This window comes from Clupea harengus, chromosome 18 (assembly GCF_900700415.2).
Source record: "Clupea harengus chromosome 18, Ch_v2.0.2, whole genome shotgun sequence".
Classification (NCBI taxonomy): Eukaryota; Metazoa; Chordata; class Actinopteri; order Clupeiformes; family Clupeidae; genus Clupea; species Clupea harengus.
Window position 1 is genome coordinate 18176199 of NC_045169.1, and position 27500 is coordinate 18203698.

The 27500-nt window shown below is 45.4% G+C and overlaps 2 protein-coding genes across 2 annotated transcripts in view; both read left to right on the forward strand.

Annotated features, from left to right (window-relative positions):
- The window catches only part of serpinh2 (serine (or cysteine) peptidase inhibitor, clade H, member 2), a 24210-nt gene extending 23559 nt beyond the window's left edge, over window positions 1-651 (forward strand). Inside the window, 1 exon segment of the mRNA XM_042710483.1 lies at window positions 53-651. Within this exon segment, the coding sequence (XP_042566417.1) occupies window positions 53-445 (393 nt within the window). The 3' untranslated portion in view covers window positions 446-651.
- Window positions 652-6212: 5561 nt separating this feature from the next.
- The window catches only part of dnah2 (dynein, axonemal, heavy chain 2), a 182303-nt gene continuing 161015 nt past the window's right edge, over window positions 6213-27500 (forward strand). The window contains exons 1-9 of the mRNA XM_031584949.2: window positions 6213-6407; window positions 7399-7492; window positions 8892-9093; window positions 9864-9958; window positions 11370-11540; window positions 12206-12434; window positions 16726-16836; window positions 18417-18655; window positions 24003-24194. Coding sequence (XP_031440809.1) covers window positions 8949-9093; window positions 9864-9958; window positions 11370-11540; window positions 12206-12434; window positions 16726-16836; window positions 18417-18655; window positions 24003-24194 — 1182 coding nt within the window. The 5' untranslated portion in view covers window positions 6213-6407; window positions 7399-7492; window positions 8892-8948. The remainder of the gene's footprint in view (window positions 6408-7398; window positions 7493-8891; window positions 9094-9863; window positions 9959-11369; window positions 11541-12205; window positions 12435-16725; window positions 16837-18416; window positions 18656-24002; window positions 24195-27500) is intronic.

Consider the following 27500-nt stretch of genomic DNA (forward strand, 5'->3'; position numbering starts at 1 on the left):
CAGTGTTTCCCGATGCTAACGGAACAGCATCCCGCTGTTGTCTCTCTTTCAGGCCACACTGTCATCGCTGGGCTTTGCGAACGCCTGGGACCATGGAAAAGCAGGCTTCTCCGGTCTGGGCGGTCCGAAGGGGCATCTGCACCTGGGGGGTGTGCTACACTGGGCCTCCCTGGAGCTGGGCCCCGAGTCAGGGCAGAAAGACGGGGAGGAGGAGGAGGAGGAGGTGGTGAAGCCCAAGGTGTTCTACGCAGAACACTCCTTCATCGTCATGGTGATGGACAAGCCCACAGGAGCGCTGCTGCTCATCGGGGCCATGGATCTGGCCGAGGGACGTGGCCTCTACGACGAGCATTCTTACAGGAACACACACACACTTATTTACATAGGTGAGCGCACACCCACACACTCACACCATCATACACACACACACACACACACACAGTAACTAATAAACACTCTACCCATGCATATGCACGCACCAAATTAGATACACACACACACACTATACCAAATCCCCAATACACGCATTATACAGCAATGAAGTCCTGAGGATCCACTGGAATCACAGAAAAGCTTGGCTGACTGCCTCAGTCACCATCTGCACTGATTCACCAGACCCATACGAGCGCTGGGACGGGGCGTTCTATTCAAACGGCCATTACCTCCAATAACATTATAGTCCCTCAGAGCGACTGCCTTCACTTGCAATCCTCAGCCTGGCCCACTCACATGCTGAACCAGTACATCTCAATTTAAATTGCCCTGTGTAATGTCACTTCAGCTTAGTGTTCATGCCTACAGGTCCAAGGCAGGCAGCCGTCTCCTCAGTCATTCTGACAGCAGTAGGTGTGTATGCAGCCGTGGATGGGGTTGCCCACTCGGAACTGAAACCACTCGATCTGAAACACACTGCCTCATCAACACTTCTCCGATGATCACACTGTGGTGGTCAAAGACAGGAACAGACACAGACATGGTCAAATGGCCTCATTTCAATGATTGCAATGCAAATATGCATGTCCGTGTCTCTCGTTCTCTCACACAAACACACACACACACACACATACATAAATACACAAGCACCCACACACAGACTCACTCAACACTCACAAGCTCTCACATTGATGTGGCTTTTTGAACTGTGTTCCCCTCTCCAAAGTCCCCTTGACACTCTAAAATCGAATCACAGATACTGACTCTCTCCTTTCCCTCCCCTCCAAAACCACCCTCTGTCAAGCTGCCAAGTCATGGGAGCTCCAGCAGCAGCAGCAGGAGCATCAGCACAGGAGAGACCTGGCAGAGCCATCCCTGCTCCTGACTCCCTCCCTCCCTCCCTCCCTCTGGGCTGGGCTCTGGCTGTGCCCCCCCACCACCCCCCCGTGAAGAGATCGCTCATCCGCGTGGTTATTGATGGGCAGGCTTAATGCTAATGGCACTAATGACTCGGAACCCCTGTCAACGACCCAGACGGACGGCAAACCTTTTAATCCTTTAATGCCTGAACAGATCGATATAGGGACCCGGCCCGCTGACACGCACACTCCCCGCGGGTGGGAGCGCTAACCAGTCGCTCTGAATGTTTATTTATTTGTTTTTTTGTTTCCACGTTGTTAATTTCCTTAAAATGGTTGCTGGTGCTATTGATGGGACACTTGATATTTTAAAATGTACTGTGTATTAGTGTTTGGATGGGTGTACAATTATAAGAAGTTTCAGTGTGACTAAACAGGGTCAGAGGTGACAAGAGTAAGTAATTAGGCTTAGTGTCTGTGATGGTAATGTTTTGAACCTCAGGTAAATGACTCTGTGTGTGTCAATAAAAAAAGAAATATTACATTTTCTTGTGTTGATGGAATTCTTTTATGGGCTATACGCATAGTTAATGTGGAAATACTGGGGCTGTGGTACATAATTATGGAACGTGACCAAAGAGGCAACAGATACATTGTTGTCAGGCTGTAAAAGTAAATGGGTTGTGTGCACAAAGATTGTGATATAGTTGTAAGAAACTAATAAACTCTAGGAAGAAGCACACAGAGCGAACGTGTCTCTCAGGACTGACGCAGTCATACCTCTTAATAACTGTTTGTTCTATGTCACTCTGTACCATAGAGGGTACACAACTGTGAGTGTATGAAACTCTGAACACTCAGTTTCAAGGGATACGACCATAGTAAACGATGGTGAAAACAAATCTATTCTCAGTGTTTTCAGTCAACACTTATACCCATACCACACGCAATTACTCACACTGAAAGATTATCTCAACACTCGAGCAAAATGAGTTTTTGAACCGAGACTTAACTTTTAGAACTTTGTTAGATCAGTGTTGCCAACTTTCTGGGGTTTCTTTCAGAGATAAATCACACCATCTTTGGATATCTTACAAGATTTCTTTGAGCCCTGGGGAGCTATTCCTCTACCTCACGACTAGGCTTTTTCATTTGTTTGTAAGACTTGAGGTAAGACTACTCGTCAGTAACACACATTCTTTCTCACCAGTATGATGTCTTGATCACGTAGTCTAACACTGTGACTTGCTGTGATCTGTGATCTCTCGCTTTAAGCAAACAAATGCCTAATTTTCCCAAGATATGACGTACTCTGGCTTCTGTCTATAACCATGGGCAATTGTAATGTGTATGAATGAAGTTGTTCATTTTCATTCATTAACAGTTTTATATATATATATATATATATATATATATATATATATATATGTTTTATATAATACACATTAACACAAACCCCCCAAAGCTAAGTATTGACAAGTCCTTGCTTTTTCTTTGTGTGATTTTCACAGCTAACAATCTCTTGCACAACAAAACTCTTGTTGTTGCTCTATCAACAAGAAAACACCACATTAAAGTCTATATTCCTTAGAGCTAAGCCATCTTTTTATATTTCATACAATTTATGATTGTCTCAGAAGTGCATTCCTTCTGACAAAAATGGCTTATATACTCTGAAATGGAACATGTTTAAAAACCTTGTTTAATTAACTGTCCATTGTAAATTTGCTTCTTCTACAAGAAGAAGCACCTGCTCACTGAAAAATGACTGTCACTATTTCTGTTGTTCTTAGTCAACAATAATTGGATCCCTATCTTTAAAGTTAGCTTTACGGCTATAGCGCCCTGACATCTCAATAAATCTTAACCTGCAAAGGACCTTGAAAGTGCTGGATGTCTCGCTTAAGGGCTTTGGCCAAGCTTGAACTTTCCTCAAAAAAAAAACTTCTTTGAGGGTCTGGAACAAGTAAGCCAATGCTATTCCTTCCCTCTAAAAATGAATTATTGAGAAATAAAACGAAGAAGTGAAAAAAGAATCACTCTCCACCATTAATCTAAAAAGGAAAAAGAAGGCTGAAAAAGCTGAGTTAGTAGTGTCCCAGCCCAGGCATTACTTATTAAAAAGGTTTTCTTTTTACATTCAAACCCATAGGATGCTTCAGTGCTTTTTTTTCAGTGGAACACATACTTTTAAGATGACATTAGTATTTCTGGAGGCAAGTTGCAACTGGAGGAGAAAGCGGGAAAAACGGAGAAATATGTTTTCTCGGAGGGGGGAGAAAACAGGAAACCGTGCAATTTGCAGTGCAAAAATGTACAGGATGTGTAACACGAAGCCTAAAGACAAGCTCAGTCTCAGCTAAGGCAGTTTTATTTCTAAATATTTATTGGTGTTTAAAACATTTCCATATTACGTCTGCAGTTTTAACAACAAATACAGATCACTGCGGTAAATAGTGAATCATAATAGATATGTGCTTCCAGATTTTGTAATTACGCTACAGGCGTTTGTTAAATTACAGCAGTTTTTAGAAAGTACAAAAGCACAGCAATTAGACAATTAAGCCTGCAGGAAGCAAAGCAATCTAAGTTCGGAGCAATCTCAATGAAACACCACTGGGTCGTGATAACGATAAGTCGTGTATGTGCTGAAAAGGTCAAATAAATCGGGAGAGCCATGCTAATAGCCTGGAACCATGTGCTGCAAGCATCGCTGCATGTATGCACTCGTCACTGAGTGACATAGTTCGCCATAGAGGGACGCAGTGCTGTCTTTAAGTTAACCATCCACGCTGGCTCATGTCATACGGGCTACGGACTGGCTGTTTCTTTCCCCTCTGATGGAGGAAATGAGGATGTCAGTGGACTGGTGTGGACCTTGAAACACAAGCAAGGAATCCCTAGGCATGATTATATCACAGATATAGTTTTTTATAGCATGACTAACTCATATATCACAAGACAAACCATAATTACACATAACTCATACGCACGCACGCATGCACGCACACACACACACACACACACACACACACACACACTCTCCAGCCTGGAGCTGTTTGCCTTTGAACACACCGTCTCTATTCGTTCCAACATTAGCCCCCCACTGCCTCACATTCACTCTCCGTTTGACTCATACGGAACTGTTTAACCCACCCACCCACACACTAGCGTCCACGGCCTGCTTTAAACACTCATTTGCCTAAGGACCTGCATAGAGGCAAACAAAGACCCATCTGAACTAAAGCATAACTGAATGAGATTCACTCCATTGAATAGCAGTTTCTGTACCTCCCCTGTCTCCCCGTACCTTGTAATAATCTCTTGCGTTGTGCAATGTGGGTGTGCAATTGTGTATAACAGACACAGTGCCCTGTTTTAAAAGCGGGGAAAAAGCCATGGAATAACGTTACTGAAAGCATATCTGCCCTTGAGGCCTAAATTGAATTTGAGTCCAACAATGTATTCAGAAACAGACCTAGGGGACACGACAAGGATTCCAAAAGGTGAACTCTCCTTGGGAAAAGTGTGTGTGTGTGTGTGTTTAAGATTATCACTGTATGTGTTTGTATATTTACTGCATGTATGGCAGGCCCTTGGCTTATTTCATGTATGGGAGTGTTAGGGAGAGACATGTATTATGGGGTGAGAGTTGACTGTCTTAGTGACATTATCAGGAGCAGAGCCGACTCTGAGGGGCTTAAAGGGTTTAATGTTTAATCTCCCATTTTTAAATAAAAGATTGCAGAACCAGGCCATGAACTTCAACTCCCCCGCTTTCTTTTGTCGGTGCCTCTCTTCTGAACTCTAAGGAATTCGGATGCGGTGGGAAAAGGGCTTGAAAATGCACTTTCTAAATGTTGCTGCGGCTGCTCAGAACAGTGAGATACTTACATTGGAAAGTGATGGCAGGTCGCTTTGGGCTTCTCAAGGGACTCAGATGTCTGGAAGTAATCCTACAGGTGCCTATCCATTTGAACCACAATGTTAGACTGCTCTTAAGGCTGTTTGTGTCATTACAGAGTAGTACAGAGTGAAGACAAGACAGAAAGCTATGTTAGACTTGCAAGTGGTTGAAGACTTGATGAACTCGGGACTATTCAACTGCACTTCTATCTAACGCGCCTAACCACCCATCCGTGTGGATGTGGGAGTGGGGCATAGAGCCAGGGAGATGCGACACAGGAGTTCAGCGGATCGAAAGGCATTATCTTTGAATAAGTAGCTAACTCCTCAGAAAAATGTAATATTCTAACTAACATAAGTAGTCTATTTAGACTCCACTTGTCTCTTCATTTCATGCGCAGCACCACACACTCCCTTAGTTAGCAAAGTGAGTCATACATCTGGATAGACTTTGGTTTAAACACATTTCAAAATGCTGATGTTTTAAGACTACTCAAGAAAGAAGCTAAAGAAATAGGAAAACATAATAGAAAATATAATTTCATAGCTCAAACACGGACCCTTACCGATTCGCTTTGAACTTTAGGCTACTTGGTCCAGTATTTAAATTTTTAACCGTTAGATATGAGTATTCTCTTGAATAAGGGCTGTGAGAGATCCTCGCGTGCCCTCCTGACACGTTAGTAGGTCTACCGGTAACACAACTAGAATAGTCATTGTATTCGCATACAACAAAATTTGGAGTGCTGCTCCTGTTGGTCCGACGAGGGACAACATATAACACAACAACAACACAACTAACATATATTGTTTTATTGAACGAGATAGAGAGAGAGAGAGATCTTAGATGTGCACATTGTGTCACTTTTGACGGCTTACATCCCTCATACATTCACGGTAAGTTTGCCGTTGGACAGGCCAATGATGTTGCGTGTGAGCGAGAGCTGTGGAAAGGACCACACACACCCCCCTCGCGTGCTTCGTTTCTATGGTTACGTATACACACGCGCTGCTGTTGCAAACTGCAAAGTTGTCAGGAAGCTAACCTGTTAGCTGTATACTTATCAAACTTAAACAGTGGCTTTTTAGGACATTTGTTTTAAACCAACTTGGTCGGAAAAGCCGACTGAAACTGAAATATTTTAGGTACCGATAGAAATAGTCAAAATGTAAAGATAAAGTAACGTTATTCTTGTCTTCATATCAAAGGTAAGAAGTATGTTTGGAACAGTGGATAGCCACAGGCTAACGTGAACTTAACGTCAGTGAACTTGCAAGTTAGCTAACAGTTAACGTTAATTTTACAGGTGTGGGAACTTTACAAGGTTAACAGTTACAAGGTCATACAACAGTTACGTTTTCCAGTATAATGGATACCTGCGCCACAGACTAACTCAGCCAAATTAACGTATGCCCATAAAACAATTTCGTTTACCTTGCTGGATAATACCAACCATGTTTTGCAAACCAACTGTTAACCAAATATTGACAGCTAAGTCTTATTTAGCTTCCAAATCAAGTCAGGAACTTCGGCCACACTGCTATCGTACTAACGTTACACGAAATGATTTGCTAACTTATTAGGCTACTTTGCTTCCTAGCGTTAACTAATAGCTGATGTTACTGAGGTTATGTTCACTTAACGTTATGCGTTGCTGTTTTAGGTTGTAGTGTAGTGTACTGTCATTGTTTACAGGCCGGGGAAATTTTAATCAGTCCAAATAACATTGTAAACAATAATTTAGATATCCGTTTCTAGACAGTTTAGGCTTAGTCAGCCAGCCAATACGTGCCCGTCAGTATGCACTATTTGTTGTGTCTTGTTGGTTTGTTCTCTAACAGTCTCTTTTCAGTTACACACACTGCACTTTCAGAGGCTCATATTAATGTTATTGATCAATGTCAACTGCTTCCCCTGAATTTCCATCCACGGAGAATTCCAGGGCTATTTTTTCAGTAAATGTTTTATTACTTACTCCAACTGCCTCCCCTTCAATAACCCATCTGCTTTATTACATACCATCCTCAAAAAATGACAACCTAGGAACTGAATCGAAGTTTCAATAAAGCAAGAGGAACTGCAAGTGTTGACAAGTGATCTTTTGGGATGGCGACAACACCAGCTCATAAAAGATAAATAGTTTATGAAATACTCCTCAGCTCACCCCCTCTCCCTCCACCCTCCATGACTGTCTTACAGACTGACATCTTGGCCTTCGACTTCAGACTCGGAACAATTTTGAACATCTGGCTGCTCTCCAGTGTCTGCAGCCTAATAGCGCTTGGTTTTGGAAGTAAGTAACCTAGAGTTCACGCTAAACATGCATTTCGTTTGATAATGTGCTATAGTTTTACCATTGGCCTCATTTTCAATAGGAATATGAGCTGAGATTAGAAGTTGTCTAAACATATGAATCATTCAATTATGATGCCAAAAACTGTACAAAGTATATTATGAAAGATTGTTCAGGCCCTTTATTTTCAGTGCTTTGAAAATATTTAAAATAAGTTTGAAAAAATGGTCTGGTACTTTGCTATGTATTTTATGTGTTTTGATGTATTGAATTATTCCTAAATTTAATATACTTCAGTTTTGCATGGATAAGGCTATATTCTCTGAGTATATGCTCTTCATCTAGAAACCTCCATTGCTGTTCTTAAGAGAAACCAGTTGTCGACTTCTCCATCTGGTGACAGAGGCATAGTCCAAGTTTTCTTTTTCTTCTCAGCCTCTGTGTGCTCTGTTTGGACTGGGAGTTCCCCGCTCCAGATGTGTTTGTGGTGTCTGACGGTCTTTATATTTGAAGGCCTTTCTTGGTATTAACAGGGATTTATGGGCTGTCCCTTGTGTTATTTGATTGGTGCTCTGTTGACCTTTGCCAAAAACCAGCCGCCTTAAGAGAAGCCCAGGGACAGTAGGACGGTGGTGAGCTGCTATGCAGGACTATCTCTTATGACTCATCCACTGTAGATAGGTACCACATTCCAGAACATTCTCTCACAGAAAAATAACTTGATCGGTCTTGCACCAACAAACCAGGCAATTATAGAGGAAAAGAGAGACGTTTGTTGCTGTTTTGTTGATGTTCTTGATGTGGTCAAGACCAGGAAGGTGACATGCTAAGGGAAAAATGACTTAACTTCCAGGTAAAGCACGGGTGATATTACACACCTGTAGCTGATTTAATTGCCCACCTGGATATTAACCCCATTGTACATTATTTAACTCCTTCTGCTTGTGCAGGTAGCTGCTGTCTGCCGTTTCACTTGTTGGGTGGTTTCTGTGGAATTAGACTACTCTTTCTTTGATTGGAGAGGCATTTGCCTCTGCTTTTGCACACCACCGACCAAGGAGTATAAAGCAGGACTAATGTTTTTAGTCTCCTCATACATATTACACCCAGAGACAGTGACAAATAGTCAGTTCCGTTTTGCCAGTTCCCCTGGGCAGTAGCCTAACAATTTCGGTTGGCATGTTGTTATTCTTGTAGCTAGTCAACATTTACATATATTGCTACTGGCTATACTAGCCCTAGAACAAAACTGTGCCAACAGCATTGTAGGTGGTACATCATTAATTTGCCAAAATAAATGCTGTCACTGATTACTGAACAGGTACATATATTTTGTATACTGCCCTGAAGTGAAACATTGTGTCCTGTTATAAGCAAGACCATCCCTGTTGTCCCATAGACGGAGCCAGACAGCGTTGTGGTAAAAAGAGTGTAGGCAGCCACTCGCTGCCTCACTATGGCTGACCCTGAGACTCCTCGCAAAGGGGGAAAGGGTTCTACAAAGTCCAAGCGCTCCGGTTCGGGGAAGGGCCGGAAGGGGAAAGCAGCGGGGTCCACACCAGCGTCTGAGGAGGCGTCCACACAGCAGCCACAGAATGAAGGTACAAAAATTAGCGAGATTAAATATGTGTGTGTGTGTGTGTGTTTTTGAGAGAGAGAGAGAGAGAGAGAGAGAGAGAGAAAGAAAGAGGCAGAGAGAGAAAAGGGAGACTCCATCTGCCTCTTTCATCCTAAACTAATTAACCAGTAAATGGTAACAAATTCAATCAATTCCAAATTCTTGTCAGAAACACGTAATGAGACTAGATGGTCGAGTGTTGTTGTCTGCCGACACACAGACCTTTTTAAAGAGGATGTAATAAATTGTTATTGCTTTATGAGTGACGTCAGTGTCTAAGCCCAGAATTGAACGCGTGAATATGCGCATTCTTTTACCCCGTGGCAACTGGTGTTAGTGCTTCATTTTCTCACAGCGGGATTCTTCAAAGAAAAATGGAAACTCCTGAAAAATGAATGGCCAGTACTTGCGGCAGTTGCCCTAGGCTAGCATTTACCAGACTGTTGGAAGAATGCATGTGGCACAAGTGATCCAGACACAATTTTGACTGATCCTGTTATGCCGTTTACATCTTAATGTTTGCACTTTAAGATTTTAAATTGAGGCCTTGAAAACAAGATGGTAGAGACTCTAAGTCATCTGATAGGAGAAAATGTATTCAATAACCTAAGTGAGTTTAAATATTAATATGTGCTTGCATGATACATATACTTGCATAAATGCATACATGTGAACTAATGGTGTGTGCTTATGTGTGTGTGTGTGTGTGTGTGTGTGTGTGTGTGTGAACATGTACGTAATGGTACATGTTAGAAGAATTGGGCAGTGCAGATGAAACTCAAGCAGCCGGTGACATAATGGCATCAGCCGGTCCAGAGGAGGAGCCGGACGCATACACCGTGAGCCTGGTACTGCTCGGTCCCTCATGCTTAATTAGCTCCATTTAAATATGTGCATTCATAACCTGATCTCATTATGCTGATTGTGATTCCTATCCCGCAGTAATCTGAATTCCTCCATTTCTCACCAGGGCTCTCTGGCATGAAGATCATGCTTACTAATTAGTGCGTTTCAGTTCAAATGGCTCTTTTCAGTTGCAAATGCAACCCTAACATGGATGCTATGTTTGCTGTTGGGTTTGGTAAAGCAACCAACCAGTCCCTTGTCACCATCTACACTACCAACTTAAAGCTGCTACAAGCAAGCCTTATTATCACCCATGACCCTTAAGAACACCCATTAACCTATAGTTTAAATACATAACCACTGCATGACAGCTAGGGCCAATGGGATCATGTGTCTGTCTTACATGGTTTTAGTTAATTAATTAGTTCAAGCTTTTAATGAAGCTGCTTGCTAAGTGTTACGCACGGTTGGCTCGAAGCATGGTAACATGAAGGGGAGGACACACGCAAAAATAATAAAGTAAATTATAAGTAAATAAGAACATTAATATAGTGGAAAATAAAACAAAAGTGTAACTCAAGTCAGTGCCTAAGGCTGTCAATCAAAAGCCAAATGGTGTCAGAGAGGAAGGGAGAACAGCATGTAGGGGAGAGGGCAGGTCTCTTAACCCCTAACCAATCAGGAAGAATCAACCACACCTGAGCACCAATTTACCTGCTGCAGAGATACGCACAATGGGCTCTTGGATTTCAACACAGTCCAGTAGCATTAACCAGTAGGTAACCTCCAAAGAGATAAGCATCCCAACCATTGGGGTGGACTCTTAATGAGGGGGTCTGGTGGAAGTTTGGAAGATTCCCTAACATTGCTTACAGTAGCTTTAAGTATGACATGGTAAGGGAAATAGAAAAGTGTAGCCCTTACACTGTAATGCAAGCAGTGGCCAATCCCTAAAAGCTGCTCATTCATCCCAGAAGATAACCTTTATCCTCATAGAGCATATAAGAATGGGTGACATCAGTCCAATAAAACACATAAAAGAGGGAGATGCGGGGAGAAAAGACAGAGGCCGGTTCGTGAGGCGTGGCTCTCCGTTGAACCCCGTGCCATTTCTGCTCTTTCATCAATGGAGATTACCCGAATTAATTATCCCCGTCCTGCGGGAGCGCCACTCTTGGCATTTATGAGCGCTGACCCCTCTGACCCCCCTGCTGTGCGCCCTCCGCGGGGGACCCGCCACTTCAGAGCTGGGTTGGGGGTGGAGGGACTAAGGGACGGTGGCCCTCTCACCCATCTTCCTTTTATGCATTTAAGCTCTAAACTACTGAACGCGACGGCGCCAGTGCCGGTAATGTCAGTGGACATCGTTGCACAATTAACCGTTGGCCCCTTTGACCTGTGTGTGCCGAGCAGAGGGATCTGTTTAAGACGCGGGTGGCGATCGGCGGCGTGACGGAGGCCTCCTGGAAGGACGAGCACAACCAGGCGCTGGACACGTTCGTCGCCGATGTGACCGTCAAGCTGCTCGTCGTGTACGTGGACACGTTCGCCGGCCTGAAGACGGGGTTCTCCATGCCTCCACAGGTACCGACCCATACCAGCTTACACAACTGGGTTAAATGGATGCTCTGAATGTGATCAGTACCAGTTTTGTTCTGTATGTTCTGCTAGGACGGATGATTTTGTTAATGGTAATTGCAAAAGCATCAGTAACCTGTTTTCTTGCTCATCAAACATACAAACTGCTATCATGCAGAGATACATGGATTTTTAACTGTAAAATACAGTGTGTGAGATACACTTTGTACATCTTGTAACAACATGGCCTTACACAGCACAGTGAGTAAGCTGATTCTGTAACCACGGTTTCAGTTATCTACAGTTAACTGTGGTCTGAAAATATGAAGTGGAAAATTCCCCAAATAATTGATTCATAAGTTTTTAATTCCTTGCCACTCTAAGTAGCACCGTTTATAAGTAATTTATAAAATAAAATGTATCATAGGTATGTATGTAAACAAAAAACAAGTTATATACTGTATGGTGTTCGCTACTATCCACAGTTTCAGCTATCCACTGTAGGTCTTTTATCCCCCGTGGATACGGTGGCACTGTTGTACACTGTGCTTATTAATGTACATAAGCCTACTTATCATAAAGTATAATCCTCCCTACAGCAACCACACCCATCTCTGCGATTGCCCTCCCTGTTCTAACTCCTGTTTCTTCACCGTGGGTAATTTGGCTAGGCGATCGACCAGCTGGCCTACTTCATCCGCGCGGAGGGCACCGTCATCCAGCCGGAGACGTTCGAAGGCACAGTGCAGTTTGGGATGATGCATGGCGCTGCCAGCGAGAGCCTGCTGCGCCTCATGAACGCCGTGTTCGCGCCCAACGCCACCCTCAGCAACGCCTGGCCCGAGAGCATCAAAAACAACTACCTGGGCCACATGCACCGCTTCCTCACCACACTCACAGGTATGGGCAGCTAGGACTCAGGTAACACACTCACAGGTACGGGCAGCTAGGACTCAGGTAACACACTCACAGGTAACCTCCAGGACATTCAATGATGGCTCATCACTCCCAAAAACCCAGTAGAAAAACAGTAGGAAAGACAGTAGAAAACAGTAGAATGGACATTCCTAGCAATGGTGCATGTCAAACCCATAATTAAAGGGAGTAAATTCAATTATTGGGGCGCCAATAGCATATTTTCTTCAATATTGATTGTTCAATACTTGTGTTTTGTGTTTATTAGTATCCATAGTAGTAAGTGTCATTGAGGTCCCTAGCAAAGTTGGAAATTCTCTATATATGGAAGAGCACTGCTTACTGATATATGAGTCAATTTTACTCCTTCTAATTCTGTGGGACAGCTACTGCAGCTACTGCAGCTACTGTGTTACGTGCCTTGGTTAGTTACATTTGAAATGAAACATCTTCAGCTCAATTTCAACATGTGGTAGCTGCATTGACCAAGGGGGGAACTTCCAAAGAGATGGGCAACCCTGCCCGCCAGTCATTTCACCTGAACAGAGGGGATAAATTGGTGCCCTTACTGAAAGGAAAGAGACAGAGAAACAGGTTAAAAAGGATAGAGGGCAATAAATGATCATTAAGGATCGATTGTTGTCCTCTAGACAGACCTTTAGGCCATAGGCTGACGTTCAGCAGACGCTCCACGTCCAGAAGAAGCTTGGCAAACGGAAGGAGAGACAAGGCACACAGGGAGCCTTTGCAGGTGGTGGCACCCTCTTCTATACCCCCCCCCCCCCCTCCCACATTTGCCTGTGTTCACCCCTCACCTCATTTAGACATCACCCACCTGCCTCCTCGAGGCAGCCGCCTCGCCCTGGTATCCCATCCCGGCAGCAGGGCGCGTCGTTCCTCTCCGCAGCCGCTCCTTAGCGAGCGCCATTGATCTGTTTTCACGGTTCATGGCGAGGTTATTGGGATTTTGGAATTGCTCTCGCAGCACCGCAGCCGGAGGGACCGGAGGTTTGGTTTCTTTTTCGCCACGGCGGAGTGGGTAAACTAAACGCACCTCCATGGGCTTTCTCCAGTAATCACGCTCCACCGCCGAGTGCCGTGATGGTTCAATTATCACGCTAATTATTCCAATCACCTCAGCCTGTACTCATACACACACACACACACACACACACACACACACACACACACACACACACACACACACACAGGGGTACACACACACACACAGACACACACACCGGTACACACACAGGTAGACAAACACACATACACACACACACACACACACCACAAAACTGCAAAAGCTGTACAATGAGTCAGAACCACTCTCTCGTAAATGCAGTATTGTTTTTTTCCTTTCAAGGGTGTTGCATTTAGGGCAGGGGGTGAATGGCTTTGCAATCAGCATCTAGGTAATTTTAGCCATTTAAACACTTTCTCTTCCAACACTTGTTCAGTAGTTCACAGTGTGTCAAAAAACAACATCCAAACGATCAGGGATACAGGACTTTTTCTGGTAAAACAGCTAGATTATTTTTATTTCAATCCTTTTGTTGCAGTCTTTTATGTGCATTGACATGTATACACACTGTATGTATGTAATATTTATTTGCATATCATATCCAGATATAACACTAGGAACGAATTCATCGTTTTGTTCTGTGTAAGGTGTATTTCTGTGGGTTGTGCGGCCGTAAAAATGATTTTCCGCCGCGAGCGGGAATCATTTCTGCAGTCCCCTCGGTATATTGATTTTGCTCGGGCCAATCCAAAAATAATGATATGCTCCCATTATGTCTGATTTTGGAGGGGAGGTAGAGGCAGCCACTGTGAAACATTACAGACCATTCACCAAATCCCTAAAAGACCCGCGTCAATGAAGAATGAATACCCCCTCCCCCCACACCCCCGATCCCCCTCTCCCCCCCTTTCCTGGATGAACAGAGCCAATATCGAATTGGTTGTGCAGACATCATTCATGTTCACCCTCGTGGGGGTACGTATTCAGACGCAACCCTGTCAGCTCGGCTCGTATTCATTCACCAGTGCCTCACATGTCTGTTCCGGGGCTTTCAGGATGATTAGCTGATCTTGGCTCGCTCGACGCTGCGTCTTTTTTAAGTCGGTCGGGGGGAAAAAGAAGAGGAAGAGGAAAAAGAGGAAGGGGCTGTTGCCCACTGTTGCGTCCTGGAGGAGTAGCGGAGTGCTAAGTACCTCATCAGGGCTCCGGCGGCTCAGAGAGGCTCTGATTGAAAAGCGCCTCTCTCTTGACTCGGGCCCCTATTTCCCTGCCAGGGCTTATTAGTTGGCTCGTGTGTGCGCCACTCTCTCCGTGTCTCATTATTTCTCCCTCCATCTCGCCCTCTCTTTCTTTCTTTCTGTGTGTGTGTGTGTGTGTGTGTGTGTGTGTGGGTGTGTAGCTATACTGTCGCTGTCTATTTTGTTCTGTCTTGTGTTTCTCTCTCTCACTCTCTCTCTTAACCCGCCTTTTTTTCCCCTGTCTATGTCTTTCTTCTCTCTCTCTTTCGTTTACCCTTTTTTTTTAGAATGTTCTTTGTGCTCTCTCTGTCTCTTAGTAAAGGCCAATCGAAGGCTATAATGCCAAGCCATTGTGTTTCAGCCGTAAGAACCTCCAGCCCTGCTGGCTTATTTATTTCCCCTCTCATAACTGCCCTCGTTCCTTGCAGATGCAGCTGAACCACTCACCACTCCGGCCTTCTGCTCTCAACCCCCCCTTTCATCTCTTCATCTCTCATTGCTCTGTGCTCTCTCTGCTCCCCCCCCCCCCGCCCCCCAACACACACACACACAGAGATGCTACCCCCCACCCCCTTCCACTGCAAACTTTCTCCCATTCGAGGACTTTCTTTCATGTCCTTTCGATTATCTTTTCTTGTCTTTTTTCCCCCCCTATTCTTCCCCTTTTCCAGTCTGCCTTTCACTCTAAAACAATCTTGTTGAAGTGCCACAGTGGGGAAGTGTTGATGTCCAGTGGAGAGAGGTGTTTTTTTAATTTTATTTTTGTTGCCTTTTTTTTCCTTTGTGTTGTGGAAGGAGAGAGAGCAGGGAGTGTCAAGCAATATACACGAGAGACAAAGAAAACAGCTCTGACAGCAAAAACACGGGCGCACGTCTGTCTGTTTGTCTGTCTGTCTGTCAATCTGTGTGCTATTCGGTATATCACTCGTATCTGTCTGTCTTGCCTGTCAGTGTATTTTCCCTGTCGTCTGTCTGTCTTTCCACTATTTACTGTCCGTTTGTCAACATATCAGTCCGTCCGTCAGTTTTTTGGGGTATCAGGCTCACTGCTGTCCATTTGGGTGCCCCAAAGTGGAATAATAGTAATAACCTTAATAATAATCTGAAGCTCTTTGCATACTTAATATAACCAATAGTGGTAGCATTGTGCCCCATATACTTGGCTTGTAATATTACATTTAGCCTATAAGATCTTTAGCTTTCTAGCACTTCAGCTGTCTAAAATTGGACGTTTCTTGCATGCATTGTGTAGGCTAATGTTGCAGGATTTTAAGAATTCAGACATATTGAGACATACATTCAAGACATGCAAGAGCATCATCCCGCAGTTTTTGTTCTTTTTTCCTCTTCTTTGCTCCCCGTTCTGCTTGCCTTTCCACCATATCTTTTCGTAAATTGTAGCCTACTGCCTTCATATCGTCACTGTGGAGGATGTCAGGTGCAATCAAAACAAACCACAGGGTGAAGCAATCTTTAATGTTATTATTTCTGCAAAATATATAGTGCTAGATTTCTTTAATCGTGTAGTAGTCTGAAAAGAAGATAGTAGATCATTTTTATCCATTTACATTTTTTTTATTTTTTTGGTGCCCCTTAGTGCTCTTGGTGCCCTGCGTGTCCTGCCTGTGCGTAGCGGCGGTCCTGCAGGGTATCCATCAATCAGCTACAGATCGTCAGACCTTACATATGTGTTTGCAGCGTGAGGCGGGCAGCTGCACTTCTCCCTTCGGAGGAGGGTCACAGCATCTCCATTCAAATTAGATTCCCTGACCACGGGACGCCTCTCTCAAGTCCTCTAATGGCCGCCGCCCTGTAATGTCACACCCCTCCTGACTGTGATAATAAAGCCTGCTCCTCTGTGTGTGTGTGTGTGTGTGTGCGTGCCTGTGTGTGTGTGTGTGTGTGTGTGTCTGTGTGTGTGTGTGTCTGTGTGTGTGTGTGTGTGTGTGCGTGTCTGTGTGTGTGTGTGTGTGTGTGTGTCTGTGTTTGTGTGTGTGTGTGTGTGTGTGTGTAGATGCCCGCTTCAAGCTGTCAGGCAACACTGTGCTCTACGTCCCCATGGAGGCCATGCAGTGCACCCCTGAGGAGGCTGCCAAGGACAAGGAGCTTGTGCAGAGATTGGAAAGTAAGATTTAATTTTCTGTCTGTTTGGCTTTGTGTGTACCTGTCCATGTATCTAGCTATCAAACTGCCTGCCTGCCTGCCTGCCTGCCTGCCTGTCTGTCTGTCTGTCTGTCTGTCTGTCTGTCTGTCTGTCTGTCTGTCTGTCTGGCTAGCTGTCTGGCTAGCTGTCTGTCTGTCTGTCTGTCTGGCTATTTTTCTGTCTTTTTGTTCACACACTTCTAATTCATTGACTCTAAATTGTAAATTGTAGAGGAACACACTTTTATGAAATGTCTTGAGTATTTTACGTGTCTTACATGTAACACAGTCTAGTTTTAAATATGCACTGCATATTAACAGTACATTGAAATTAGTGTTAAATTAACAGACATTAAAAAGAAACAGATTGTGTCCAGAAAATAACCTCACTTTATTAAGTTGGTGCACCCAACCCTGAACTATAACTCTCCCATCAAAGCTAAATATGAGTTGTTGATGACATAGCTCTGTGCCGTGGGGCATGACAAGAGCAGGCTAACACGAGCGAACTGTTACTCCTGCCTTTGGTGCCAGCCACTCCCTGTGTTTTTCAATTTGTCTGTCTTTGCTTTATTTTTGGATGTGTCCTTCTCTGTCTCAGTCAAGGTTAACCTGTCACTTAACTGCTCAAAGCGCCTCAGGCTCATCCTCCCACCCAAAATTCCCCACTAAATCAAATACTCCACAAATGTAGCATGTCTGTTTCCCGTGATGAATATTCTCCAGGAAGAAGTGCTAGGGCTGAAGTGGGACCCAGCCCGTACTTGACCTTGCCTTACCAGTGGCCATTTTGAAACCGAAGAGCTTCTGATAGATAGATATGTCTCTCTCTCTCGAGTGACTAGAAGAGACTGGATGAATTCAAGGCCCACGGGCAGGGGCATTGTGAAATCCCAGTATAATCAGTTATATACACATGCAGACAGACATTACTGCTTGTCTGCTAGGAGTCTCTTGGGAAGTCCAGGGCCCCATTCATATTACAGTAAACTGTACTTCCAGTATCTGGAGCATGGTGCATTGATGTTGTTTACACATAGGTTTTTATAGCACATGCCCCAAGAGTCCTGTCGGGAAATATAGGAAAAACAGAAAGTGCCAATGCCTGTTTGAACACCCTTGTTGGTGTTTTCTGAAGATCTTTAAATATACATTTAGAGCACAGACTGTACTGAATCACGTTAACTAAAATACGCCACAAATATTTTTCTAGTCACAATCCAGTGCAAACCACCTCCAAGAATTCAGGAAAAAAACTAAATAAATAAAACTCCCTTTCAGTTTGACTCACCGTCATCTGCAGTATCTTTCTCATTATATACGTATATATAGAGAGAGACAGAGATCATCATCATCATATATCTGTCTATCCTTGTCTCTCTCAGTCATGCTTGTCTCTGTGTCTTTGTCTTCTCTCTTTAACACTGTCTCTCCCTCTGTGTCTCTCTCTCTCTCTCTCTTTCCTTATTGCATTTCTCTCCCACTCTCTCTTCTCTTGGTCTCCCACTCACTCACTCTCTTTCTTATCTCTTTCTCTCTCTTCTCTTTGTCACTCCCCCTCAGTGGTGATGATCCACTGGACGCGTCAGATCAAGGAGGTGCTGAACGCCCAGGAGACGGTGGAGACGGGCGACACCGCCGGCCCCCTGGAGGAGCTCTCCTTCTGGAGCAGCCGCTGCTCCGACCTGTCGGGCATCAGCCAGCAGCTGCAGCAGCCCGGCGTCACACACATACACACCGTGCTGCAGATCTGCAAGTCCTCCTACGTCGCCCCCTTCTGCAAGCTGGCCAAGCAGATCCAGGTACTCGAAGATTAGGCCAGCTGCATTTCGCATTACATGCATGCACGTGGGTTAGGGTTAGGGTGTCAGCTGCATTTCGCATCACATGCATGCACGTGGGTTAGGGTTAGGGTGCCAGCTGCATTTCGCATTACATGCATGCATGTGGTTGTGGAAGCCAATACTGATACATAAGGACTGTGTGGTAACCCAGTATTCACAAAGCATTATAAACACGTTCATAAAGGGCTATAATGTCTTTGCTGGTGAGGCCAGAGGTGGGAGAACTAGGACCCAGAGCTATGAGTAGGATTTGGATTTCATAGAAAGAGAGCTGATATGAGCCGCCAGGAATTTTTTTTTGTCAAAAAACAGTCCAAAGCTTACGTATATCACAGAGATCAGTCCATACAGGGACACACAGAGACAGGCATAGTCCAATGAGAGCGGACAGTTAGCTGATAAGCTGAACAAGAGCAAGGCAATAGTCACAAACCAGGCAGGGTGAGTAACAGTAATCCAAGAGGTCAGAAATTCCAAAACTTCAGTAACAAAACAGTCAGGCAGGGTTGAGACAACAAAACAGGCAGAGTCAATACCGAGAGCAGAGACACGGAGCAGAGACACAGAGCAGGGGTGTACCAGAGCAGAGACACAGAGCAGAGACACAGAGCAGGGGTGTACCAGAGCAGAGACACAGAGCAGGGGTGTACCAGAGCAGAGACACAGAGCAGGGGTGTACCAGAGCAGAGACACAGAGCAGGGGTGTACCAGAGCAGAGACACAGAGCAGAGACACAGAGCAGGGGTGTACCAGAGCAGAGACACAGAGCAGGGGTGTCCCAGAGCAGGGGTGTACCAGAGCAGGGGTGTCCCAGAGCAGGGGTGTACCAGAGCAGGGGTGTACCAGAGCAGAGACACAGAGCAGGGCTGTACCAGAGCAGGGGTGTACCAGAGCAGAGACACAGAGCAGGGCTGTACCAGAGCAGAGACACAGAGCAGGGGTGTACCAGAGCAGAGACACAGAGCAGGGGTGTCCCAGAGCAGGGGTGTACCAGAGCAGGGGTGTACCAGAGCAGAGACACAGAGCAGGGGTGTCCCAGAGCAGAGACACAGAGCAGAGACACAGAGCAGGGGTGTCGTACTGCCTGGGGACCTGAGGAGTGACCCTTCAGGCAGGGTTTAAATGCTAATAATAATAATCTTAATAATAATCTGAAGCTCTTTGCATACTTAATATAACCAATAGTGGTAGCATTGTGCCCCATATACTTGGCTTGTAATATTACATTTAGCCTATAAGATCTTTAGCTTTCTAGCACTTCAGCTGTCTAAATTTGGACTTTTCTTGCATGCATTGTGTAGGCTAATGTTGCATGATTTTAAGAATTCAGACCTATTGAGACATACATTCAAGAAATACAAGAGCGTCATCCCGCAGTTTTTGTTCTTTTTTCCTCTTCTCTGCTCCCAGTTCTGCTTGCCTTTCCACCATATCTTTCGTAAATTGTAACCAATTGTAACCAACCTGAGGCTGATGAGGTGACTAGCAACAGGTGTGAAGGCAGCAGCTAGCTATAGGCTCAGTCGCTCATCAGAGACCAGAAAGTGCTCGTGTTTCTGTTTTGCAGACCATGAGACAAGATGTGGTTTGTCTTTTGTGTGAGACTATTACACGTATACAAGCATATCTTTTAGGCCTCAGTCGGAGCGGAAGAGAAGTAAATCTCAGAAACTCCCTGTTGCCATTGTGCTTTCGTGTCCTCTGCAAAAGATAAGCTGTAGACCCACACAGACTTCCACAACGGCCCATGACATTCCAACTCAATAGACTCATGTCTTGCTCTGTGTTCTTGGGTATAAAATGTTTTGACAAGTAGATCGTTAAAGGTTATATGGTCTCTAACATAATGATAGGTTTGGAGAATAATAACATACTGTTACCCATAATAATAAGGAAACACAAGTCATATTATATATAAAGAAGCATAATACTTGATAATGGAGGCATGCTGCAGGCATTCTTGACAACCTCATGCAATATTTCAATCTTTATTTAGTTTAGTTCATTGACCAGAATTATTATTTCAACAGTAGAGATCAGTGTCCATCAGCATGTAGACAGATGAGTCTCATAGTTTGGGTGTAATGTTCTTCATTTTTTCACCTGGACGGCTCTAAAAGCCAAAAACGTCATATTCACTTGGGCCGCGTTGCCTGCGGGCACATCGACAAGTCACTAGACGTATCCCCCGACACCCTATTAGCAATTTCAGGTGATTGACACAGAAATGCGGCGGAGGATTTGCACTTTCTGAATTTAGATTTGGCTTGCAAACCTGTGCCTCACCTTGCGAAGCAAGCATTGCCTCCAGCAAGGCTGTACTCATCTATTCAACTCCCAGGGTGAGCAGTCGCTGATTATAGCATACAGATATTACTCACTGTGACTCTGGGTTTTCTGAAGAAAGGTTGGCTAAAGGTAATGTACGGAATGCAAATGTGCTATGTAGCTAACTGTTGTAGTTGCCCTTGCATTGCACAGCTTTGAGCCTTGATTATCCTGTCCGTGGGGCCGCGGCTCCTGGGATAAAACTGTCAACATAAAAATAAGATACAAATTGGGCATAAGCCTATGTCTTTTTGTCCATCCTGGGATGTCGACCCATGTCGCTGGTGGCAGTAGCACACTACTCTTCCAAATGTTTTTCTTAGCATTACATGGAGATGTTAAGGCTGACATCCAGTCATGTAAATGTGTAGGTTTAGTAAGGATGACCAGTGTCGAAGAAATGGTGAATGGCCTCTTCAGTAGTTTGGGTACTTCAACACTCTTTAAGAAGCAGCCCTATTCTCCTTGCCTTTCATGTCCTTCTCGAGAGAAGACGAAGATAAATGAATGAATGGAGGATGAAGTACTGTAGGGGTGGTGGCGGCATGCCCATCCTCTCCGTGTAAGATCATTTGACGGAGAGGAGAGGAAACGAGGAGAGGAGTGCCTGTAAGAGCAGTGAGATTGGGAGCAGTAGGGAGGTGGTGATGGGGAGGTGTGGAAGAGAGGAGGGCCTGTAAGAGCAGTGAGATTGGGAGCAGCGAGGGGAATGGGGCTGCGTGGTGATGGGGAGGTGGTGCTGGGGAGTTGTGGAGGAGGTGTGGAGGAGAGGAGGGCCTGTAAGAGCAGTGAGATTGGGAGCAGCGAGGGGAATGGGGCTGCGTGGTGGTGGGGAGGTGGTGTCGGAGGTGTGGAATAAAGAGGAGATTATAATAGAGAGGTAATGGTGTGAATAAAAGAGCGGTCATGAGAGTGATATATGAACAGACGGAAAAATGAATTCGCCTGGGCCGAGAGAGACGGCGACGTGCTCCGCGGAGAGCATTACGGCAGTGAGCCGCTCGTACATTTAAACGGGCCGTGTGAACTGGAGCGGAAGTTAACAGCCTATCGGCCCGCCGGTACCCCACCTGGATCTCGGCAACAAAAAGGCAGGGTTTTCAATTCCCGTCTCTGGCCCGCGAGGCAGAAACCTCCTCGTCTGGATTGATTAGCCGATTACCGAGGGCCAGATGTTGGAGCTCAAGTCTGAATCTGAATCTTCTGGCAGTGCACACCTGTTTTTTTCGCCTGATTGAATAATCAAAGGAAATGCGAAATGAGACTCTTGAGCTTCTTCATGGAGAAAAAGAAACTGTGGGAGGTTTGTTCGCTCCGATTCTCCGATTCAAAAAGTTGTTTTTTTTGCCTGGCACACGCAGCTCAGGTTTGCAAACTCTCCCGGGGGAAAATAATAAAAGTGTTGGTGCTTTACGACTTTGTCTTGACTTAAAATTAAGCCATCTGCAGACTAAAGCATAAACTCTGCTACCATGATATGGCTATTACAGAGCAGGCTACTATCGTTCCAGCTGGAATTGAAGCAGCCTTAAAATCCAAAGCTGCCCTCTTAAAATGTTTCCACGAAAACTAGACTTAACCCCTCTGAGTGTTTCCTCAAACTGTAAACAAACATTACCCCCCCTCCCCCCCTCTCCGCGAAATCCCTGCACAATGTATAATAACTGCAATGCTCTGCACAATATCCTATAACCAAACAGTCTCATTTATTTAGAGATGGAAGTGCTGTCAGAATAATACCAAATGACTGCGGATGTACATGGTAATATGATATGGGTCGTGGTGATGCATGCAGATGCCATGCTAATGAGCATGCTAAAATAGCATATATGGGAATGTGCGGGGATGCTGGTGCATTATAGATGGTGATGAGGGAACAGCAACCACAGAAGGGGAGAAACAGGAGAATGGGAGAGGGTGTCGGTATTGACTGACTTAAAGGGCTATGCTTATGCCATCAGCTCTAGAACTAATTAGCTGTAGCTTTCTACAATAGTGGAATTTAGAATGCAAGGATATTTACTAGAGCTGTTTATATAAAGTTAACTAATAGCTCAAATATAAAAGTCACGGTATAGGGCATAAAACAATGGAGTTACATACAAGAAAACAGTCATTTGAATCTTCACTGAAGAATTTTCCCAATTTTTCAAAGTTAGAGAATGCATTCCCAGGATGGATATTATACATATTGCATACATGATATGATATGATATGATATGATATGATATGATATATGATATAATATATGATATGAAATATGGTAATCGGGCCCTGTTCTGACAGCCTGTACCAGATCAAGGCAGATATATATATATATATACTATCTGTGCTGCTGATTGCCAACCTGCACTCAGTTGGCTTTCCCTGTGTCAGATCCACCACTGATACTCCACCAACACGTGGAACTGGTTCCGTTAAAGATTAATTGAACCTTGGTGCCATCTAGTGAGCCAGCCTGCGTTTCCACCAGTTCTGAGTGGAACCATTGTAATCAATGGAGGGCGGTGCACAATGCAGGTAAGCAGTAGTGCCAAGATGGCGGATCGCATTGATTACCGGCAAGAGTTCTGCTTCCTCTCCAAACTGTAGAATGACATGCCCACTGATGTCGTCAAGGTTCACACTGGAAAAAACAGCTATTTCTTGCTTCCAGCTGGGAACCAACTTTTCAGGTTCTGAACCAATTTATATTTGGTCTAAATGCTCCTAACTGTTCAAAATGTACCAGAACGGAACCCGTTCCTTGTTGGTGGAGAAGGGGAATGAGTGGCATTTGTGTTTGTGTGTCTCGCTATGCAGGACGGCTTGATACTGTCTGGGCTTTTGATGAGCAACCAACACCCAGATTACTTTCTCAAGCTTACATCCATCACTGTGCCACATGGCAAAGCCTTGTGTGTGTGACTCTGTGTGTGTGACTCTTTGTGTGTGTGTGTGTGTGTGTGTGTGTGTGTGTGTGTGTGTGTGTTCGCAGGATGGCTCGATGCAGGCGCAGTCCAACCTGTCCTTCCTGTCTCTGCTGAGGGAGCCGTGCGAGGAGCTGGCCCAGCTCAAGCCCAGCCAGTTGGCCCCCAAGCTGGTGCACATCCTCAACCTGATCCGCGTCATCTGGGTCAACTCCATCTACTACAACACCCGAGAGAGGCTCACCGCCCTCTTACGCAAGGTACTCCACCACCACCACCTCCACCTCCAGCACCATCTCCTTCTCCATCTCCACCTCCACCATCTCCATCTCCACCTCCATCATCTCCATCTCCATCTCCATCTCCACCTCCACCACCACCTCCATCTCCATCTCAATCTCCATCACCACCACCACCTCCACCATCTCCACCTCCATCTCCTTCTCCATCTCCATCTCCACCTCCACCACCACCTCCACCTCCACCTCCACCTCCATCTCCATCTCCTTCTCCATCTCCACCTCCACCACCACCTCCATCTCCTTCTCCACCTCCTTCTCCACCTCCTTCTCCATCTCCATCTCCACCTCCACCACCATCTCCACCTCCACCTCCATCTCCTTCTCCATCTCCTTCTCCATCTCCATCTCCACCTCCACCTCCATCTCCACCTCCATCTCCACCTCCATCTCCTTCTCCACCTCCTTCTCCATCTCCACCTCCACCTCCATCTCCACCTCCATCTCCTTCTCCACCTCCATCTCCTTCTCCACCTCCACCTCCACCTCCACCACTGTCACCATCACCTGTTGCTCTGCTCTAAGCGCTTTTTATACCATTAACATGCAAGCTCTTCAAAACCCTTCTGTAATATAGCAGCTGCTGCAGTTCATCCGCCCTCTTGACCTCCCTTTGCACTCGGAAATATACAGGCTCGTGCAGACATACACACACACACACACACACACACACACACACACATCAAAAAGCTTGTGTTCCTCCTCCTCCATGTAGGTTAGGATAGCAGCCACGTTCCACTTTTGTCTCGTGCAGCCCTGTTGGATGTGCTCCCTCCCTCCCTACCTCTCTCCCACCCACCATCGTCCTGGTAACCCAGCATCAGCACCAGATGCGACCCCAGCCAGCATCAGGAGCAGCTCAGCCAGCTCAAGCAGGCAGAACCACTGAGCTCCATCCGCTATCATCCCCACTGCTTTTTTTATTACAATCCTCTGCACTCAGAGGGAGAAAGCGTTTAACCTCTTATAATTGCACTCTGACCCCCCTTCTCATCTCTCAGGAGACACTGTACCTCTCCGCACCGCACCGCAGCGCTCTGTATCTGAGTCTGTGTCCTAGCTTCTTCTTTTCTCCTCCCTGCATCCTTTCTTTCTTTCTTTATTCCTGTCTTTCATCCCTTTCTTCTCTCTCACTCTCTGTCTTTCCTTCTTTCATTTTGTGCCTTTGATGAGACATCAATGAGAGCTAACTCATGCAGTGGGAGGGGGAAAATAGAGACAGAGAGAGAAAGAAAAAAAACGGTTGGTGTAATTGTTTCCTGAGGTCTGGATGGGTAGGGATGCCTTCAGCTGGTGGCCATAGCAGTAGTAGTAGCAAAAGACACCAGCAGCAGCAGTGATGCTCATTTCAAAGAGCTCCCCCTTCACCCAGACTCCTCTCCCCTCCTCTCCCCTCCTCTCCTCGCCTCACCTCGCCGCTGTCCCAGCACAAGCCTTTAACCCGCTCAGAAGGATCCCCTGCCCTGCGGCGCCAGCCCCGTTACCAAAAGCCCAACCGACCCGACCCAAACTCAGCCCTACCTCCACCCCACTCACCCTCCTCCCTCTTTGGACCCTTTGGATCCTTAACTCCCTCAAACTTCCTCAAGGCCCTCTGGACCCTCCAGAGCCACAGGCTGCCCCGAGCCCCCTCTCTTTCTCACGGCCCCCGCCCCACACAAGCCTGTTTGAAGTTAAATGTTGTATTAGGGTGATTGATTTTTTTTCACACTGATGTACACAGAAAATATATTGCAGTATCCTGGTGGCAGGTGGCAGTTTGTTTCCATGTATGTTTACAACGGATTTTTTAGACACTATAATTTTGATGCATTACCCAAAATGTTTTTCATTCTACATTATTTTTTTGCAAGGGTGAAGAACAATGTTTAGGATAATTGAATTTATTAACAAATGCTGTAGGTGTCAACTGTGGTTTTTTTCTGCACTGCATACCTGGTGGGAAAATGGAATAGAATTTCGGTGTACTGGAGTGAACAATGTCAAACTCAACCCATCCCCCGCCAGCCCCCCAAAAAAAACAACACACACACACACACACACACACACACACACACATATCCGCACAAAATGTACTAGTTGTGTCACAGTGGGGAGAGCAAAGCTGGAGGCTCCACTCTGAGTCTGCAGGTCAGGGAGCACTGACCTGCATCTGTGTACCTGGTGAATGGAGACCGGCCACTTCCCATTACCCTCCGCTGTTGTCGTTGGCAGCCACAGAGTGACTGTGTAGAGCCTTGTTGCCGTGGCTACCTCTGTGGTTTATGGGAGTGAAATGGCCCCCGTTACTCCCGCGGCCACTCCGAGTCCATTTTTTTTTTACTGCTCTCACGCTTCAGAGCTCCTCTTCCCCCCTCAGTGCCGTCAAATAATATGAGAAAGCTCGGTTTGCCTCCAGAGGGGGAGAGATTTGATTGTGTGTTCACTGAGAAAGAGCGAGAGAGAGAGAGACAGAGAGAGAGCGAGAGAGAGAGAGAAGGAGCGAGAGCGAGATAGTGAGATGGGGAAAGTGGGAAAGGAAGGGATGGGGCAGAAATTTTGCCATGGTTGGCTTTTCCGGCGGGACATTTCTCTCCTAATAACCCCCAATCAGAGGGTATTTCGGTTAGACGGTGTGTGTGTGTGTGTGTTTGTGTTTCTGCCTGTGCATCTTTGGGAGTGTGGCAGGTGTGTGTAGGAGAGCAAAACAGACAAAAAAGGTATGAGTGTGTGTGGGCATGCATGTGTCAGCACTTTGCCCTTAGGGTTGTCACATTTCTTTTGTATTAGGTTTGTTGTGTGTGTGTGTGTGTGTTCCTACTGGAACAGGGCGACGTCTGGTTTAATATCATTTTCCAATCACCCGAGGCCAGTGGTCCTGAATTTTCGACTTGCACGCACTGTTCCATTTAATGCGGCATATTAAAGCAAATCAAATAAATAAGAACAAGCCCAAACAAATGGAAAACTAAACAAACGGCAGACGCTTTTAGTGATCATTTGTAATAATTGTAAGCTGTACTCTCACGGTGGTGTGTGTGTGTGTGTGTGTGTGTGTGTGTGTGTGTGTGTGTGGGTACTGTAGAGAGGAGCGGACGTCCTCATTGTTATTACTTACACGGGACCTGCTGCCGCAAGCTGTCCAACTCCCGTCCCAGATATTCAACACCATCTGCCGCCTTCCTTGAAAAAGTTTTTTTTTTTAACCACGCAGACACACACACACACACAGACACACACACAGAGAGACACACACACACACACACACACGCATACATTCATGCATTC